Consider the following 12487-nt stretch of genomic DNA (forward strand, 5'->3'; position numbering starts at 1 on the left):
CGGACCCCACCCATGGTTTGGACTTGTGCAGCCATTCCTGCCAAAGCCATTTGAGGCAAAGAGCTCTTCCAAATTTCTCTAGGTCCGGCAACCCCAGGCCTCCAATGTCTTTTGGTCTAGTGGTTGTAGGCCAGTTAACTAGACAGTGGCCTCCATTTGTGTTTTCATCACCTTTCCAGAAGAACGATCGTCTGATTTTGTCTACTTTCTTTTTTGCCCAAGCTGCCAGAGGGAACACTGTTAGGTGGTAGGTTGGCATGGATGAAAGGACGGAGGAGACAAGGGTGAGGCGGCCGGCTTTGTTTAGCCACCTCCCCTTCCATGCAGGTAGCCTCTGACCGATGCGCTCGATGAGGGGTTGGACATGAATTTTTTGCAGTGCTCTAATGTGGAGCTGCAGTCCCAAGTAACGGCAGGGGAAAGTCCCTCTGATCCCGGCGAAGGAGGATAGGACGTGGTCGAGGTTTATGTTTTCACACCTAATCGGGTGAATGGAGCTTTTTTGAAGGTTGATGTGCAAGCCTGAGAAATTTCCAAAAGCTTCAAGTATTGTCTTGACCGCCTCTACGTCTTCTAATAGAGGGTTGATGAAGATGGCTACGTCATCGGCGTACATGGAGGTTCGCCACCTAGCAGTGGATAAGGGCAGCGGGGTCAGGACTCCTTGTCGTGTCGCTAACTCGAGCAACCGTTGTAGTGGATCCATAGCTAGAATGAAGAGCATAGGCGAGAGTGTGTCACCTTGCCAGACCCCTCTGCCATGGCTAAAACATGGTCCATGCCGCCTGTTGAGAATGCCCTTCGAGGTGGCTTAGCGAAAGAGGATGGAGACCCATTCACGCCAATGTGGCCCAAAGCCTAGTGCCTGCAGACCAGCAAGTAACTCCAGCTGACAGTGTCAAATGCTTTGTGGATATCTAGTTTCATAGAGGGCCGGCATTTTCAGCTTGTGCAAATTTCTTGTTGTATTATGGACATACAAGAAATTGTCGTGGATGCTTCTCTTCTTTATGAAGGCACTTTAATAGTTGGAGACCAAGGAATCCAGCCAGGGTGCAAGCCTGTTTGCAAGGAGCTTGGAGAAGATTTTTGCAATGCTGTGGATGAGGCTGATGGGCCTGAAGTCCGTAATCTTTAGCGCATCCATTTTTTTGGGAGGAGGATGCTACTGGCTGAATTAAGGAACTCAAAGCCTTGGGAGTTCATTGCAAATAAGCTGTTTATTGTGTTAGTCATATCATCCTTGATGATCTCCCTTCAAGCTTTGAAGAATGCCCGGTGAAGCCATCTGGACCCGAAGCTTTATCAGGCAGCATGGCATATATTTTGTCTTTGATCTCTTCTTGGGTGAACGGAGCGTCCAGGTCGGAAAGGTCCTTCTGATTATACCCAAGGGAGTGCTAGTTGATAGTTGCAGACCTGGGGGTCGTGGAGCCAATGTGTTCCCTGAAATAATCTCCAATAACCTTCTCTTTTGCCCCATGAGAGAGGGCTACTCCTTCGTTTGTGTGTAGGCACTGGATGTAATTTTTCCCTAGCCGTGCGCTAGCTCGAATGTGGAAAAATTTAGTGTTGGCATCTCCACAACGGATGTAAGTGAGCCTAGACCTCTGTCTAATCCTCGCTTTCTCAATGGCCGCCAAACCAGTGTTTCGGGCTTTAAGGCACCGGCATAGCTCAAGTTCTTGGTTTGTTAGTGTTCTGTGTTCCTGTGCCGCTTCCAGTTGCAGCAAGATTTCTTTAACTATTGCTAGCTGCAGCTTGGTGTCTCCAATTTTCTCTCTTTTCCATCGCTTGATATCCTTGGCAACTCATCGCAGCTTGATGTGAAGGCGCTTTAATGGCAGCGAGGAGTGAACTTGCTTGTTCCATGAGGACTGGACAAGTTCGTGGAAGCCTTGCATGCCGACCCAGAAGTTTTCGAACCGGAAGGAGGAGTTTTGATTGTGGGCAATCTCCCCCTGCAGGAGTAATGGCGTGTGATCCGACATAAGGGACGGTAGTGAGTGGAGGAAGCAGGCTGGAAAGGTTAGCTACCATTCCGGGATACACAAGAGTCTGTCAATTCTAGTTAGAGTAGGGTTGGTTTGCTCATTGCTCCAAGTAAAGCGGCGGCCGTTCAACTTGATCTCCTTGAGATGTAACTCGTCTATCGTCGCCTTGAAGATCAGGCGCCGGTTCAGGTTGGAATTGTTTTTGTCCTCTGCTTGGTAGATGAGGTTGATGTCTCTTAGGAATTGGAGTTTTGCTGGTCGTGGGATGTTTTTTAGTTCTGGGAGGAATTGGAGTTTTGCCGCGTCTCCTTGAGGCCCATACACCACTGTGATTTGCCATGGAATTTTATCCGCCCGCATCGTTATCGTCGCCGTCAAGGCATTTGTCGAAGGCTGGACGTCCGAAAGATCAAAGAAGTCTTCATGTACAGCCAGTAGGATGCCGCCTCTAGTCTGTACAGCCGGCAGCACGGCAATGGAGTTGGCGAATTTTGTTCCAACTGTGCGTCGGACCACATGCTGGTCGATCAGGTGCAACTTTGTTTCCTGTAGACAAACTATGGTGGCTCCAGTGTCTCTAACAAGCTCATTGACTGCATCTTGCCTTGCGCAGTCATTCAAGCCTCTCACGTGACAATTTAAGGGGTGTTTGATCTATTGACTAAAATCTAGAAGTTGTGTCGTGAGGACATTGTATTGAGTGTTCGGATACTAATAAAAAAATAAATTACATAATCCGTCAGTACTCCACGAGATGAATTTTTAAGCCTAATTAATCCATCATTAGCACATATTTACTGTAGCACCATATTGTCAAATCATGGACAAATTAGGCTTAAAAGATTCGTCTCGCAAATTAGTCGTAAACTATGCAATTAGTTTCGTAATTAGTCTATATTTAATACTCCATGCATATGTCCAAATATTCTATGAGACAGCGACTAAAATTTAGGAGGGACAACCAAACACCACATTGGTATTTGACAATTTCGTTGTGCCATTAAAACCAAAACAATGACCCTGGAACAGCACCGATGAAGAAGCTGCACCTTGCCAGGCTTCTAGGCACAGTGGTCGTCCGTAGCTGTGGCGTCGTCCAGTCCGCAGAGGGCGGCGCTGTGGCGCTTGCAGCTAAGGATGGCAACGGGCGTATCCGTTGGTATCGCTAAAGCGTTTTTTTTTCTCGTTACGGAGAATTTATTCTGTCCTCGTTCCGTTAACTGTCTCGGATATAGATTCTTATTCATCTTTGTATCCATCGGGCATCGGTCGGGTAACAGATACCCGACGGGTACTGCATACCCGATAAATAAGGACACTTGGGGTCGCAGCTTTGTAATCGGAGATGTTTCTTCTTCATCTAGGTATAAGTGTCGGAGTCTCGGAGATGCCGAGGAGAAGGAGCTAGGTTGCGAGGAGGACGAGCAAAGGTGGCATAGAGACCGAACTGAGGAAGCGAGGGGCACGAGCGCTCGTGAGGCAGGCGTGCTTGTGCTGCTGGCGGAGATGGTGAGGAAAAATTGAACTAGGGTTCCTAGAACACATAAACTATATATATGATTATTTAGATTTGGGCCAAAATACCTATGTTGAGCTTCTTTGGACCTAATACTTGCATGACAGCTTAAATAGTCGGGTTCTTCAACAGATAACGGGGATGGATAAACAGGGAACGTTCTCGTACCCGCTATACCCGTCAGGGATGAATTATTACTCATTTAGATACCTGCGGGTAAAGATATGATTCCATTCCCATCTCCTTATAGATCAAATACCCATCAGGTATCAGGTGTCAAGGCCGTTGCCATCTTTACTTGCAGCAGAGGCGGGGACAAGGCGCGGGTCACAAGCCTGCACGAACGCGTCCGCCGGTGCAGCGAGCGTGGACTGCGGATGGTCCAGCAGCTCCTCAGCCGCTGCCTGGGTCCCATGGCCAGGATCCTCCAGGACTCCCCTGGAGTGCTCAGAGTGTCCTGACCCGCGACGCCGACGCCTGGCGTACACGCAGCCAGGGCGGAATCGGCTCACAGTCTGCGGCGACGTGTTCCTGGGCATCGTATCTGGCTAGACCGGCAGGCCCTCCTAGACCTGTTCCTCTGGATCAGGAGGTGGAGGGTGCTGCTGCGCTGCGTCGAGCAGCGTTCCGGGGTCAACTTCCTCTGGGTTGAGAGGTGGGGGTGCTGCTGCGCGATGTCAAAATGTGTTTCGAAGTTGACTTCCACTGGTTCTGGATACACCTGCAGTCGTACCTTGGGCGTTTTCGATGAAGGTCGATTATTGCTGTCGTCGGCATTCACTATGCTGGGGGATTTGGAGTGCACTCGCAGCTGCCTTGCACACGGCTCAGAGTGCGCCCTTCTGGGGGAGCGCCGATGGAAGGCCTGCTCTCTGCTGCGTCCCCGGTTTCCCCCTTCATCAGCATGGGGTGCAGAGTCGTGGCCGTCGCGGTTGTGACGTTGACTTCCAGCAACAGAGCTTCGGTCGCGGCAGTGATCGTGCCTGGATTCAGAGCAGTTGTGCCTGGATTCGGAGCGGTCATGCTCCCTCTCCTTGGGAGCACGCGACGGGCTGCGTAACAGACGGGAACTCCAGTTGTCATCTCTGCGTTCCTGACGGCCGAGTCAGTCGTTGTCGCCACTATCGCGGTGATGATTGTTGTGGGAGTCCGAAGGTGGCGGTACGTGCCGGTCACGTGGCACCCGCTTGCCATCGACGATGCCGTAGTGCCATTTGTTGTCACGGGGGATGATACGGTCCTCCACCAGGTCGAGGTGGACTAGCACCCTGAAGATGAGTCCACATCGACCCCGCCCAGAGGGGGCTTCAGTGCCTTCATGGAACTCCACTCTCCTTCCAGACAATGTTAGCCACGTTACCTTGGGATGTCTGACGGGTTGTAGGTCCAAGCCCATAAACAAAGAGCTCTGGTGTCCTTGCGGTCCAGTGAGGGCTGCTACAGCAGCATCTAAACATTTTCCTAATAGGCTCACATGCTTCCTTCTATAGTCCTGTTTAGGTTTGAGTCTGTCTACTCTACAAACGTATCTTTAAGCACAAGCCAACACATGGTTGTTGGCTGCATATAAAACACACAGATTCCAAAACAGAAAAAATCATGTGTTTTTGGACTAGCTAGCACATGATTGTTGGATGCCTAAGAAACACGAATTGAAACAAGGGCAAAAACGTGTGTTTTAGGAGAATGTAACACACAAATTCCATCAGGCAAACAAGGCCCACGACTCTGTTGTTTTTGTCTTTTGCTGTTGTCTTCTGTCCAAGTTTTTTATGGTTGTCTTATGTCCAAGTAAAGAGTAGTTCAGCCCAGAGCCCAATAACTAAGAAGACAGAGAGACCCACTAAAGATGTGCTAGCACATAAGCCCAAAAACACCAATCGATATACTTGAGAAACAAGCAGAGCAAACAGGAGAAAGCCTCTGCCCTGCGTGGAGATTAGATATATACGTGGAGGCAAGTAGAGCACTGCTCTATGTGCATATTAGATCAGATCCCCCACGCAGAGCAGGAGAAAGGAGAAAACAACCAGTAGATCAAAGATAAAGATCTCCTCTGCGTGGGAGCAAGCAGAGCAGAGGAAAGGGGCAAGCAACCAACAGATTGAAGGGGAACCACTAACCTCAACAGCCAAGGTAAGCACACCGACTTCCTCATGAAGATGTAATCCAAGATTGCTAGTATTTGCTACAACCAAATTCAGAAATCAGAATTACAGATTCACAAATTAAGGAACTCAGAAACAAAAATATAGAATACCAAAAAACAAATTGCACATTTCAAATACTACAACAGGTATTTGCTACTAATGCAATTATACTGATTAAACAAGCATTTTTGGATGTTGCAACCAAGGGGGTGAGAACAGCCCAAACACACTACAATGAGCTGCAAGAAGCAGCTGCGAACTCTGAACGTGGCAAACTATGTTTTCTATTTATAGCTCTAACTACTTACAACGGCCTTAGTTAATGTTTTAACAGCCCTGATTCTAACTATTTATAGGTGATTGTATGAGCAGCAGATTACATCTTACATAATTTTAGATGTTTTAACAGAACAAGAACAAAGAAAGAGGTACAAGACAGGAGCAAATGTCAGAGCCACAATATTAGATTTAGAATTCTGAGAAAGTGCAAAGATACAACAACAATGATGTCAACACCAAGGACATGTATAAGGTAAAATAACTCCTTATTTAAAATGCAGTCATAAACAATGAAAATATGTCAACTATTGAATTCTATATTTTGTTGCAACATTTATTTGGTTCCCTAATGCATTTGATACAAGCATCAGTCCAGTTTGATCGATTACTTGAGGTAAAAACACATTTCATAGATGCAATGAAAAATTAAGAAGATCTGATAAAAAGCAAAATAAGTACTCAGGTGCTTTCTTTTTTTATGAAGCAGAATAGTATGTATATGACAAGAAGCAGCGTTGATGATTATCCAACATCAATAAACTCACATGGTACAGAAGCAATGAAGGCAGTGCAGTCAGCTCCATATCAAGTATTTGGAGGCACAAATTGTTCCACTGACCGTTTCTACAGATACAAAAAGGTGAGCAAAATCATTGCTTACTCCTAAGAAAGCCAAGATAAAAAGGTTGTTTGTCAACTAAAATACATTTCAATGCAGGGAGGCTTTACTGAACTTATAATGGAACATATTAGGAACTCTCGGGAAGATAATCAGACCGACAGGAATACATAGGTAAAATTTATAAATACTAGTATACAAAAATTATAATTTAGACATATACAAATTACACACATATGTGCAATGTAAATTCAACATAAGAGGTCTATAATTTCAATGCTTCATTATAAACTGTGCAGCAACATGAAGAGATGCAAGGATAATTAACAAAGATGATACTTCGAAATGACAGGAATGAGGTTAAACTATATTATATATGCTTGTCAAACTAGTTGTGTTATATTATAAATGGTAACCATTCTCATTATCAAACAAATAAAACAGAATATGAGCCTTGAAGATCTGGATAGAATCTTTGGACCACAAATTGACTGGTCAATATCAGAGTCAAGGTTGTCTTATGAGGTAGATACAAACAGCTGAGTCGATTTGATTACATTTATAAGCAATACAAATATGTACTGGCATCAAAATAAAACTTATCTTTGCAAAAACAGGATGGAGAAATGGCAATCGTCGTTGATGATGATGGAGCAACGACAAGCATAGCTAATGATGATAGATCTAAAATTCAATAATACCATTGGTAAACTAATGTATTCAATAACATGGACATTGATGAGGTACATAAAAATAATCTCTTCAACTATTTTAGTCCACACTAAAAAAAATTATTTGTATTATAAATGACATTACTCAGAAACTAAGACTGCTGCTAATATATTTACAGGTGCAACATAAAAATCAAGATGATCAACCAACAATGGAAGAAAATGACTTGAGGATCATAGCAACAAAACCGACAAGTTCAGATATTACATCAGCTGTAACAGATGATAATGAGCATGTAAATGACAGCCAGGAATTGATGGAGGAAGAGATTAAAGAATTCATAAAAAATGAGCAGGTTGTAGCATCTGAAGGCAACAATGCACCAATCAACAACAAATACACCCCACAACTATTGATGGAATTTAAGACTAGGCATGATGCTCACCATTTCTTCAACTTCTATGCGTTCCTAGCCGGATTTCAAGTTGCCATAACACATACGACAAGAACTCAAAGTAAGAAGAGAAATAATGAGGTAGTCAAAGTGACAATGAGATGCAATCGTTAAGGAAAAGAAAAGGAACCAAAGTCTTTAGAGCAAGAAGAAGCTGAAGTAGACAAGGATATTGAGAAGAAACCGGTAAGGAGAAGGAAAACAAATATTCAGCAGAAATCAAATTATCCTTGTATTATGATGGTGAAAGAAGAAGGAGGTGCATGGAAGATTAAAACTCTTGATTTGGAGCATAATCATGAGCTATGCCCTGGAGACAGGGATAAGATATTTTCTTGTCACAAGTATATGACAGAAATAGAAAAAAGACTTATCAAGACTCTGAACGATAACAATATCCCAACTAGGAAGATGGTTTCTATTCTATCGTATCTGAGAGGGGGGCTTACAGCTCTACCGATGAAAAAGAAAGATATCAGCAACTATAGGATAAAGCTGAATAGAGAAGTTAAAGGATCAGATATGACACAAGTACTGGATTATTTTAGAAAGAAATAAACTGAGGATCCGTCTTTCTTTTACAAGTTTGATTTAGATGAGGACAAGAGAGTGAGAAACTTGTTCTGGATAGACTGTTCTTCTATGAAATATTATGCAGATTATGAAGAATGTGTAAGTTTTGACACAGCATATATGACCAACCGATACAACTTACCTTTTGCACCATTTGTTGGAATCACAGGACATGGGCAAAGTTGCCTTTTTGAATGTGCTTTCCTACATGATGAGACAGTGAACACTTTTAAGTGGGTATTTCAAACTTTCCTTGAAGCAATAGGAGGAAAACACCCTCAAATAATCATCACAGACCAAGACATTGTGATGAAATTAGTAATAAAGCAAGTCTTCATAAACACAAAGCACAGAAATTGCTTGTTCCACATAAAGACCAAATGCTACAATAAGAATGTCAAGGTGTTTGCGGCAAATGAAGGACTATATGAAGACTTTGAAGATACAATAAACAATAGTCTAATAGTGGAAGAATTTGAATGACTTTGGAAGAGAATGATTGAGGAAAGAAACCTTCAAGGGAATAACTACTTTTCTAAAATGTGGAAAATGAGAAAAAGGTTTATCCCGATCTACTACAAAAATGACTTTTTCCCTTTCATACAGACCACATCTAGAAGTGAGGCAACAAATGTGTGGTTCAAAGACAATGTAGGGCCAACTTAGAGTATCATTAGCTTTCTGAAAGAGTACAATCGGATTGTTGATATCATAAATCAAGCAGAAAGGCTAGAGGACAGCTATAGCAAGTAGAAAAGGCCAAAGAAATATATATTAGGCTACAAAATAGAGCAGCGGGCACAATAGCTATACAACAGAAATATATTCAAAAAGTTTCAGCTTCAACTAAAGGCAACATCAAGGTTGAACTATAGGGAAACCGAATATGGGAAAACATTTGAGGTGTGACACAAAAGTAACCAGATTCACGAGGTGCATAGGTTCAGGAGATATACAGTAAACACTGACCAAACAGAAGGCGAAGAAGAATTTACATGCATATGTGCAAAATTCAGCAATGATGGGATACTCTGCTCTTATATCCTAAAAATAGTTATTGAAAAGGAAATCAGCACAATTTCAGAGAAATACTTCTTATACAGGTGGAGAAAAAAGGATATGAAGGTACATGTTGAAAGAAAAGAAGAAACAGTTGCAACAAGCTCATTGTTGAGATTCAACATATTATCCAGAAAGTCAACAATATTGAATTCAAAAGGATCAAAAAATGAGAAAGCCATGAAATACCTTATGACAGAATTCGACAATATGGAAATCAATTTAGATAGAATGTTATCTGCTTAGCAAACAGGTGAAGCACAAAATAACCAGTAAGGGAATGAAGAAGGAGCAACTATAGCAGCAGAAACTGGAGATCCACAGACTAAAATAGATGACCCGGAAAGAATTCAGAGAAAGAAAAGGCCACCTAAACCTGTCAGAATGAAGACACATATAGAAGAAATAAAGAAGAAGATGGTGGAAGCAGAAAAGAAGAAAAAGAAGAAAACAAATGACACAGACAGTGCAGGTAAAAAAATTTAGGACATACAAATAGAATTTTAGTACATACAAATAGAATTTGAATCCAAATGCAAAAAATCTTGTTTATGTGAACTAATAATATTTTGTACGCTCTCCGGTGAAGCCAAAAAGAAAGAAGAGGAAGGAAACATCAAATGGTAGCATTGATCACCAAGCAACAGAACACTGAGGACATGGTAATCAAAGATGATCAATAGATGGAAAGCAAAATTTATCAATCAGAAGAAGGGATGCAATCAAATTCAATGGCCAATTAATTTATGTAATTTATTTAATAAATAGGATGTTATAATCTTAAATTAAATTATGCCCAAAACTACAATTGCATATGCTGAAAACTAAAATTGCAGTGCCCAGTAGCTGCAAATTACATTGTTGATGATTGCAATTGTGTAACCAAATATTTTATTTGTCTGGTTTTGTTCAACAACAGATTTTGCTAAACCTGTAGCTTACTAAATTACAGAAAAGCAGCAGAGACAACATAGAAAACATATGTGTGTTCAAATAGTGTGCTAGCACAAATCACAAGTAAAAAGGGGATGATACACATGTTGGTGACTATTATATAAAGTTAACCACGACCAATGGATGCATGAATGACTATTAACTCATGCAAAAAACTTTTTTCGTGTTCAGTGATATCAATTGCATTACTTCCTAGTCTAGCCTTAGACATTTAACAACGAAGAACAAAATTAGAAGGAGCTCAACAACCCTCATTCTTTGCCTTGTCTTCGCAAACAAAGGTTACAACACTGACACATATAGGGCAAAAAAAGAAACTAAAAAGGGGAAGCAAAACTAGGATGCATGGAAACAACTATGTACTTTAAAACCAGCAAAACACAAAATCTTAGAATAATGGTAAACAAACAGTAAACAATCAAGCATGCAAACAAACCATGCATCTTGTTCTAGATGCAACTAGCACCAAATATTACCATCCACTATAGTTTATCCTCTGGACTATAGATTAATATTTACAACCACTTTAGCAACAACTATTCTCATCAACGTAGCTGCTTCTTTACAAAGTATGATGCACTTATAGCATTAAACTACACCCTATATGATAGCGAACAAAACACAACATCTAAAAACAACACAACAATGCGCAGGTCATGTACTCTTGAAGTACTTCTCATAGACCTAAGGGAAAAAATATCAATACAATACATGGTAGAACAAATACAAAAAGTGGCATTGAAACTAGTATTACCTCAGCATCATATTCCTTGACTTTAGACAGACAATCATCTGAACTATTGAAATCATTTAATATCATCTCATTGACATACTTGATACAAACATGCGGAATATCAGCTTCACAATACTTCTCCATCATAGACACACTCGGGTCCCAGAGCTCAAGATTCTTCATCACAGTGATACCACTATCATTGCTAAAGCTGAAACAAGATATGAGAAAGACAAGACAGAATACTATAAGCACCACAAAAAACAACTTCATCTATAAAAAACAAAAAGACTGCATTTAACCTACTCCTCGGACTGCTGAGGTACATCTGCAAAGACAACGTCATATCTATGGAAACCCATGTCTATATGGACAACTTCTGCCCACAGCGTCGAAAAGTTTGGTACCTAAAAAATAAGGTAGAGAAAATAAATTAGAATACAAATACATACATTTTCTTATTCGAACAAAAATATACATTGCATTCAAACAAAAATGATGTGAGTCCATGTGCTGCTGCTACTTACAAATTCATCACGAAAAGCTTTATGGAAATCTAAATCTGCTCCAAAATGTAGTGTGCAAGAATCCAAGATTAAGAACTTTCTTTGATTAAAATACGCAACAATCACATACCAGCGATCATGGAACAGAATTGGAAAATAAAGATGACAAAATAACACACAATGAAAAAGAGGAGATTATTAGTACAAGTGCAGTGCAAACAACATATATGCTAAAACTTAAAAAAAATAAAAACATGGGTTACTCACATATTGGTTGTTTGCTAATGGCCTTGCACGAGCAGCACCCCTAAAGCATTTCAAAGCATTATCATATAGCTCCTGTTCCTTGCTATGATTAGGACCATGATTTCCAATAAAATAGTCCTACATAAACAGATTGGTTAATATTATTTCATATAGTTACTACATATAATTGAAAGAAAAAGAAATAAATAATACTAACACCAACTTTAGAGAAGAAAAATATTTGTATGAATTCTTGGGGTGTTTCATATGTAATAACAATCTACATAAAGCATCCACTACAAAGTAATGAACCTTTCCATTAGGTTTAAGAGAACTTGCAAGTGCATTTATTTTCACAATCACATGTCCATAATTGATTACTGAGACACTGAAACAAAAAGAAAAAAAAAGAATCATAAAGATCAAAACAACACGAATACCAAATTCAGATATACTTGATTAAAGTGTAGTCACAAGTGCTAAAAAAGCTAAAGGAGGTTATAAAGATTCAAAGACTTACTCTGAATGTTCACTATCAGCCATCCTCAGAACAACATCATACACATCAGCCTCCTTTCTCGATACTTGTATCTTCGAATGAGGAACCATATAAGGACTCAACTTGTACTTGCTTGGCAACACAAACCTCCTTGGACAATGCACAGCTAACTTCGGACAAGAAGAAAACCATTTATCTTCATTTGACAAAGACTCAGAGCTTCTTGATAAACC

General features: G+C 41.0%; 1 protein-coding gene across 2 annotated transcripts; it reads right to left on the minus strand.

Moving 5' to 3' along the window:
- Positions 1-8234: 8234 nt before the first annotated feature.
- On the minus strand, positions 8235-12324 carry LOC136492891 (uncharacterized). Of its 2 annotated transcripts, XM_066488942.1 has the most exons (6): positions 12276-12324; positions 11777-11893; positions 11531-11609; positions 11310-11410; positions 11025-11214; positions 8235-8461 (listed from the first exon to the last, which is right to left on the minus strand). In XM_066488942.1, the coding sequence occupies exons 4-6, from the start codon at positions 11363-11365 to the stop codon at positions 8396-8398; spliced, it is 312 nt and encodes a 103-aa protein (XP_066345039.1). In that variant the 5' UTR covers positions 11366-11410; positions 11531-11609; positions 11777-11893; positions 12276-12324; the 3' UTR covers positions 8235-8395. The 2 variants fall into 2 exon arrangements, with proteins under 2 accessions (XP_066345039.1, XP_066345040.1); XM_066488943.1 differs by lacking the exon at positions 11531-11609.
- Positions 12325-12487: the final 163 nt, after the last annotated feature.

Source organism: Miscanthus floridulus, chromosome 11 (assembly GCF_019320115.1).
Source record: "Miscanthus floridulus cultivar M001 chromosome 11, ASM1932011v1, whole genome shotgun sequence".
NCBI classification, from domain to species: Eukaryota; Viridiplantae; Streptophyta; class Magnoliopsida; order Poales; family Poaceae; genus Miscanthus; species Miscanthus floridulus.